General features: G+C 41.3%; 1 protein-coding gene across 1 annotated transcript in view; it reads left to right on the plus strand.

Annotated features, from left to right (window-relative positions):
• The first annotated feature begins 3,628 nt into the window (after positions 1–3,628).
• Positions 3,629–8,068, plus strand: part of msna (moesin a) — a 13,480-nt gene continuing 9,040 nt past the window's right edge. Inside the window, exon 1 of the mRNA XM_031857343.1 lies at positions 3,629–4,015. Within this exon, the coding sequence (XP_031713203.1) occupies positions 4,004–4,015 (12 nt within the window). The 5' untranslated portion in view covers positions 3,629–4,003. The remainder of the gene's footprint in view (positions 4,016–8,068) is intronic.

Raw genomic sequence — 8,068 nt, forward strand, 5'->3', positions numbered from 1 at the left:
TGTGTGTGTGTGTGTGTGTGTGTGTGTGTGTGTGTGTGTGTAGAATGCGATCTGTAAAATGTAACAGTTACTTCAGTTGTTCAAATACTTCGATGATTTCTGTGTTGTGACCTGTGCACCCTGGTTAAGTGCATCTATTTCCTCTGATTTGACGTGTCAGCGTTGTGCTATTTTAATGGGAATTTCAATATATTTTGAATATATTTTGCCTAATAAAATATGCCAAAGTTGTTCTCGGGTGGCTTTCTCACACGTAAGTTGTTGTGATTGAACACGCCGGTTGTCGTGCAATGCGTTCTGTATTTTCAGCGGACAGAGGGTTTTGTTTTCCACACGACGTGAATTCGAGAGCAACTGAACACCAAACACAGACCTGTGGTCAGCCGGACGGTTAACAGCGGATCACAGAGATGGTCTGGACGAGAGGCAGAGTGCAGCATCAGCAGCATGCTGACACTTGAATGGTTAAACTCTGTCCGTTTTTACTCCGATTTGTGTTTGACGTTTAACGCTCTTCAGGTACACATCCTTCTAAAAACAGGAATTTATTGGGAGTGAGGTGTGTTGACTTGTGATGTGTTTTACTATTCTGATGTTGTCAATGTAACGTCAACTTAAGTTCAGCATCAGCTGTGAGGTCAACACGGAGTTACGATTGGTTCAAACACACATGTACACAAACAGCTGTGGTCAAATTATTGTGAACCCCCTGAAAATCCTGCAACCATATGTTACAATTTGAAGTGTTGGTGTACAAACGAGAAGAGGAAGATGTATTTAAACACGGCTACATATATACACGGTGTATCGCTCAGGTCAAGTCACACAAAACATTTTAAATCACATACTTTGGTCACATTTCTGAAGTCTCCTGTTTGAGTAGACCGGTGTGTGTGCAATGTTTTAAAAAAAAAAAAGGGGGAGGGGGGGGGGATATAAAGCACGTTTTTTTGTTGTGTGTGTTGTGATGATCTGCAGTATTGTAATCCACTCTGACTGGATAGCATTGCTTTTATAGACCAGAATATACAAGAATAGACTATTTGGGTCCGTGGGCTCAAACAAAATGTAAGTCTTAATGACAAAATGTGTTTCTCTTCATAAATAAAGCAAAGTGCTGTTCAAACTGTTTTATTGTTTTTAATGAGACAGGAGAGTGTGTTGGTCATTTACCTGAATAAAATGGCATATTAAATTGTGATGTTGGAGTTAATGAAATTAATAGTGGAATATCCCAGTATGTACAGCTCTTATCCTCTACCACTGTATGCCACTTTTCTTTGGATTCAAGCCTTTTCTGTAGCTACTGCTCAATAACTTTTACACTTTATAATTAAGTTAGCCTAGAACAGAGAGAAGCTGGATGGATCCTGTTCAGTCACACTGAAATAATAGCATCATGCTTTATCCATGACAGCTGGAAACGGCTGCTCGTTGAAAACAGTCTCCATTGTTTGTTAGAGGAAGCTACATACGTACATGAGGAACAATGTACCCAAAGAATGCCATGTCTTGTTTGCCTGTAATGGTCTTAGAGGTTTGGTAGTGGTATGGCAAAGCCCTTATGATTACTAAGCACCTCATCTAAACCAAATGGTGTGTATGTGTGTGTGTACAGCAGCTGTAGTTGTGCAAAAGGTTACACAGCACATGCACACTATCTGGTGGTGAAAGGGTGTAATGGCTCAGGGCTTTGAGACGCACACATTCACGGAAACAGACTTTTGTGATTTTACATTGATTCCTTTCACAAACAGACCCTAAAATCAGCCCGTTGAACTAATGCAATAAAAGCTGCAGAGACCTTTAGTCCCTGGCTGACTTCTGGTGAGTATACGGCAGATCGTACAGACTGCGTGCAACCCACGCAGTGATAATGACCGAAGAGGTTTGTACGGGTCTGTCCTCTCTGGCCAGCTGAGGCCTTATGACACACACAGAAAACGTCTGGTCAGTATCAACCTTGATTTCTTTTTTTTTTGGGAACTACACACCATCTTCCCTTTGATTGGGCTGCAGTGAGCAGCTCACTGAGCACAGAATGTGGAAGGTCATCCTGCCCTGGGAGTGTAAGATGAGTCAACATGCAAACGCATTGACGTCTCTGTGGGATCATTAAAGCACCAGCTCCAGTCTCCTGGGATTCCTTCATGGAGTCATTGTTGTGCTTTGTCCTTAAACCTTAAATTATGTTTTTTTTTTTTTTTATTCTACGTCCACACGATGCACAAGTGTACGTTCAGCATTACACTCTCACTTTTTAGTGGTACAAAGAAGACATATTTTGGTTTACTGAGGGAAAATGGTGTGGTATGATGAGTCAGCATGCTCTGTGGGTCCAATAAAGCCGTCTGCTGAGGGAACATTTTGTGACCAAGTTGAACCTCTGACAAAGCAAAAGATTAGTTTCAGTGATCGGGGTCGCTCTTTGAAGACAACATTTCTCTCCTGAAGGCACCCAGGAATCCCTCTACAGGACATCAGAGGTCATGGAAACAGTTTCATAACCACAAAAACAACTTTTTTTCTCTGTCACTACGACACAAGTGGTAACGTGATTGTCTCCACCACATTACATTATTTTGGTCCTAAACAGACAGCCACATGTTACACGGGGAGCACAACAAAACAATCTAAGCTCTCATGACAAAAGGCTATTGTGTTACACAAATACATTATTATTTCTTCTTCAAATCTGACCACACAAGCTGAACACTTAGGAATAATATGCTCCCACTGTGGACGTGTGACAAAACTCGTTGGTCGTCATTTACATTGTCTTTAGAGCTCTGTTGGTTGTCTCTCTCTCTCTCTGTTTCAAATTACAGAAGGGATATCTTTTATGACATTAATTTAACCTCATAAACCAAACTTTGCAGAAGTGCAACTGTGAAGTTACCTCAAAGTGTCAGTTGTATTCCATGCACTATTGTGTCTGCCTCCTGTAATTAACGTTACAAAAAATATGCTGAAGTGAGTGTCAGTATTGATTCAACCCCTCTTTATCTGGATGCAGGGGAAGCATAGCTGCAGTGTCTCTACATGACCTCCATTAAGGGCTTAGTACTGCTCATTACATTCACTTTCTTCATAAGCAAAAGTGAAAGAGAAAAAGTGATCTATGTCAGACCTTCGTGGTACAAACACTAGGCTACATGTGGTCTACTGGATGTGAGCAGCCTAAGAAATAAGACCACCGTTTAAAATTAAAATAAATATATTGGTTGGAAATATATAAGCTTAAGAGATTTAAAACTACTAAGTAGACTATTCTCTCATAGTTAAATCTGTTTAGTAGCCTGTATTTTAGGTTTTCTTCCCTCCTCTAAAACAATTAAAGGAATTTCATGATTATTATCTATCATGTTTGTGTTGGTTACAGGCAGACTGAACAAACCCTTAATTGAACGTGGCCCCCTTCTGTTTGAGTATTTAAAATGATTTAAAGTGACAGCACCTTTAATGGGCCTGCTTTAACGGTTATGTGATGTAGTCCACATTTAGAGGGTCACAACAGTAACATATGGATCTGTGTTAAAGTGTCTGCTGCCTGAGAGAGAGAGAGAGAGAGAGAGAGAGAGAGAGAGAGAGAGAGAGAGTTGGTGAACATTTTGGGCTGTGACCGAGAGTCAGCACATGATGATGCGACTGCAGCAGGCGGAGTCTGCCGGCCTGAACCCTCTTTTCTCTGTCTGGCTGACTGCTATACTGTCATCGGCCTGGGTGTGGTCTTTGCAGTCGGGGGTACCGTTAGCAGGAAATCAAGCTCGAGCCATTTCACTTTAAGGCGAAACAAAGAAAAAAAAAAAACCCACTCGGTTGAAAATTTGTTCTTCTTCGTGGTCAAAGCGAGAAGTAACGTTCGTGTCCTCGAGACGTTCGGTTGGCGCCGTTTGTTCTGATGGGAAAAAGTTTTCTGCTGGTCTCGCTAACCGGTCGTCTGATTTAATAACTTTTTTTTTTTTCTCAATAAAACCTGAGCCGGACGTAAAAGAAAGGAAAGATGCCGAAGACGGTAAGAATGAACACGCATTAACGTTATCATGTGAAAAAAAACTAACGTTACGGTATTTTGTCTGTCGCTCTCTCGCCCCATAATATCTTCACAATTAGGTTTATTTTTTTGACACTGGTGCTTAAAATTAACCTTAAATCAACCCTAAATGCATCTCTGGTACACATTGCGGTGTTTTAGCCCCCTTTACGTCCCGTTAGACTCGGGGGTACTTTCCGTTAGATGTGTGCGCGTGCGCGCGCCCGCCCGTTTGTTCATTAAAATTAGCGCCTTAAATCAGATCATTCATTTGGGCGTTATTACGGTACTGTGAGCTTTCTCTCCACACTCAAGATAATCACATTTAGGCTGTGGGCTCTCATCGACTGTGTGGCCTGCACGAGCTAACCAGCTAGGCCTCCCTTTCACTCACGTCTAACAAGGAGGGATTTCAACTGTCATTCAGGGCCAGCTGTGCAGCCCAAAATCTGGAGCAAATGGAGGCAAACTTAAAACGGGGGAGGTGGCACAAAGGGGGCAGGCACCATGAACTATTGTGCTTTATTGCCACTGTTAAGAGAAATATGTCAAAATGTTGTGGTATCACATGAAGAAGCACCCAGAGCTTCACAGATTTGAAGCTGTGAACAAAGAGATGGTTGACTCAGACTTGACTCTTTTGTTTTCTTCAAGCAGCATCAGGCAAAGCCCGGCTCTCTCTGTGCCTTCGTCAGCTGCACACTGAGGGGAAAGTGGGGTCCAACCCATCTCCTCTGTTTGGTGAAAGCATGAGTTTGGGCTTTTGAGTCAGCGTCACGCTTTTTTTGAATTTGCAAGTTCTTATAGAACCGGAAATCTGTCTGCCATCCTTCTTATTCACAGTCTGTAAGGCCGACGTGCTCACTCTGACAATGAAAGGGACGTGATGCTACAAAAAGAGACAGGCGTGACCCATGTGATGGAGCTGATGCTGTGTACAAAGCCATTTAGATGGCACAGTGTAGCCACTTTAATTCATTATATCACTATATTAATATTTTTTTATTCTCAATGGAGCATCATGGGATCATCTTGTGCATCACTACCCTTTCATAATTTACCCGTTATTATAAAAACTATATTGTGTATTTTATCACCGTTGACGTGGCATTAAACCTGTATTGTGGACTTCCAAAAATTTAAAGCAGAAGTACAAATGGTACCAGAGTTTGTGGCTGATTTCTTCCTGCCGCATTGTTTCTGCTTTTACTTCCTCTGTATTTTTTTTCCAGCTGTCAACTTGAAGAAAAAAAAAAAAAAAAAGCCATAGCATCCTGGCATTTAAAGTGCATACTTAAAGTGTTCACTACCCTCCTCTTCCTGGAAGGAATTCCCCTTATCACATCAGCCTTCACAGGGCCATTTTATGTTATCACATTGTGCTTCTGGGGCAATTAACATTGGCACATTTAATGCTGCTTTGAATTGAAAGTAGAATTATTTGCCCAAGACAACAACAATTTTAAAGAAGTGAAACATTGGTTAGAATTACATACAGTCGGTATCCGGTATCTGACCTTCAGACGTCCTGTACTGTACTTAAACTTATAGAAATTAGCATTGTTAGTGTTTCTCGCTGCTGTTCTCTCTATATGTATTCTTAGTCCTCCACTTAGTGCTTGTCTTTGGGCCAGATCTCTGCAGAGAGACTCTGTACAACACTAGTAGCCTGTGTTGTGTGCAGCAGCTACTGGAGTAACAGCTGGGGACCTGACAGACCTCTGAAGAATCTGTTTGGCAGTCGCCATCAGCTCACATTAGCACAGGGACACTGCAGCTGTGTTTGTAGAGTCCTTCGCCTGTACATAATAAAGAGCTAGGACAGAGGAAACTAGTAGTGGACGGCATAGATGGTTCAAGAGGAAGCGGCGAGATCCTCTCAAAATAAACAGGGCGTAAATGATGACGTACAGGATTGTGGGATATCTAGACAACAAGGCTTGTATTCCAACACTAAACGTGTAAACTAGGGACCACCAAGAGAAGCTATGTATGGATCCAGTAAAGTAACGTATCGGTGATGAAATTGCTAAAACCTAGACCTGTTATTGCAACACTCAGTGGGCCGTTTCCTTTAGTAAGACACTGCAGTAGACTCGACGTTTGGCAGAAGGAAGCAGGACACTGATTCAGCAAATGATCCAAAGCTAACTGCTCCCAGTGGAAGTTGTTCCTCCAATTTTATAGTCACAGCCACAACAAACCGGGTCAGGGAGTAAAATTCATTCTGTCCCTTCAAAAATAGCCTTTTTCCATGAACCGTTTTGGTGATTTATTTAGTGTAACAGCTTTGACGTTTCACAAAAGCAATAATTATTGAGAAGCTCCGAGTTTCCTGGACTCCTCTTGGCAGTGCTTCAGTTTCCCAAGGAAGCCATGTTGTGACTCAAGGTTTCTGCTCTTACATCAGTTCCTCTCTGGTAGTTTCCTCGCCTGCAGCCTTATAAGGACTTTCACATCACAGTCTCTCTATTCTCCTCCCTGCCTCTCCCCCTAGCGCGGTCCTCGGATGCCATGCTCCAATTTAGATTGCATTACAGCAGTGCAACAAGTTCAGGACCTGCTGTATTTCTGTCTGTGTTTATCAGTGTTATATTGTACATTTTAGTGGATATCAGTTTTGCATATATCGATATTTAAATGTTGCTGTGATGTGTAGTTGCGGTTTATTATCTGCTTTTTTTTTTTTAAGGAAGCACCCTCAATTTAGATATTTGAGATAGGCCATTTTTCTCAAGCGCTTAACTGACAAAAATACAATTAATGTAAATAACATTACCACTTATACAGCACACTTTTATCCCCAAATACAGAAATGGCCTCCTGTTATTACACAAAACTTTGAGCCGAATTTGCCATTAAAGCCTGTTATGTAGAAACCTCGACAGATGCTGTTTTCTCCGACCAAACTTTTAACAAGTGTGGCTGTGGAGAAATGGTAAATGGAAACACCCAGCGGTATGCAAGCAGGGGATTAAATAAGTCTGTATAGTGCACATAGCAGAGCAGATTAACGGTGTGTGTGGAGGTGGAGGTGGCGGACAAACTACAATCAAAACCTTTTTTTACACACAAGTAGCGAGTTCAATGTTTTCTGTTTGGAGGTAGTGAGAAAATCAAACTTCTGAAAGTAAGTCCTTTGTTGTTATTTATTTTTACTTTAATATGAACTTATTATCCTCTGTTTTTTGTCTATTGCTAAAGCTGCTATTGGAATAAAAGAAAACATAATTTTCCGTTTAGATCATACAGGATTGGACATAATCTACCGTTACAGACATTAAAATATTATTACAATTACACATTAAAAGGACATGACAAATGGATGTTATGATTATTTGGCCCCTCGTTGTAATGGAAGTGTCTAGTACAACCTTCAAGCCAACAAACTGTGTACTTAATGAAAGAATAGCATAAACAGAGCACTACAGTGAGCAATAGTAAACACAGTAGTGCATTACTGCCACACAAGAGCTTGTGGTTGTGAACCTGTAGGATTGGACTACGCTGGAAACATGGAACTAGGTATAAAATGTCGTATTAGGTACATACAATGTATATTGGAAAAGGGAATATAGTCAGACAAGTATACACCTACATGTTGCCGCCTTGTGTTGTTGGGTCTACATATTTTTGTGTATATGGCGGTAACAATATAACGATGGATTTTGATCCAAAAGGAGACTTGGCAGACAAAAGCAGTCGGGATAAAACAGCCCGTACTTGGTCAGTAGGAGGCTTACAGCTGGCAAACAACATGGCAGGGGTCAGAAAGGAAGGCAATATGTCATCAGAATGATAATTAAATGAAATTAAATTGAATGGGGTAAAGAAGGACAAGTGTGTTATCTGGTGATGAGTCAGGTTAACAGTAAACAGGATGTAGATGATTGGAGGGGATGAAGCAGCAGTTTATCACCACGATGGATGTTCTTATTAAAAGCTCGTGGGAACCAGTGTCAATAGAGCACTCGTGTTTTTACTCACCAGGATCTGAACTGTTTTGTTGTCGTATAGATGCGTTCCTGTTGGCCC

This window comes from Anarrhichthys ocellatus, unplaced genomic scaffold (genome assembly GCF_004355925.1).
Source record: "Anarrhichthys ocellatus isolate YVR2014 unplaced genomic scaffold, GSC_Weel_1.0 scaffold18, whole genome shotgun sequence".
Lineage (NCBI taxonomy): Eukaryota > Metazoa > Chordata > Actinopteri > Perciformes > Anarhichadidae > Anarrhichthys > Anarrhichthys ocellatus.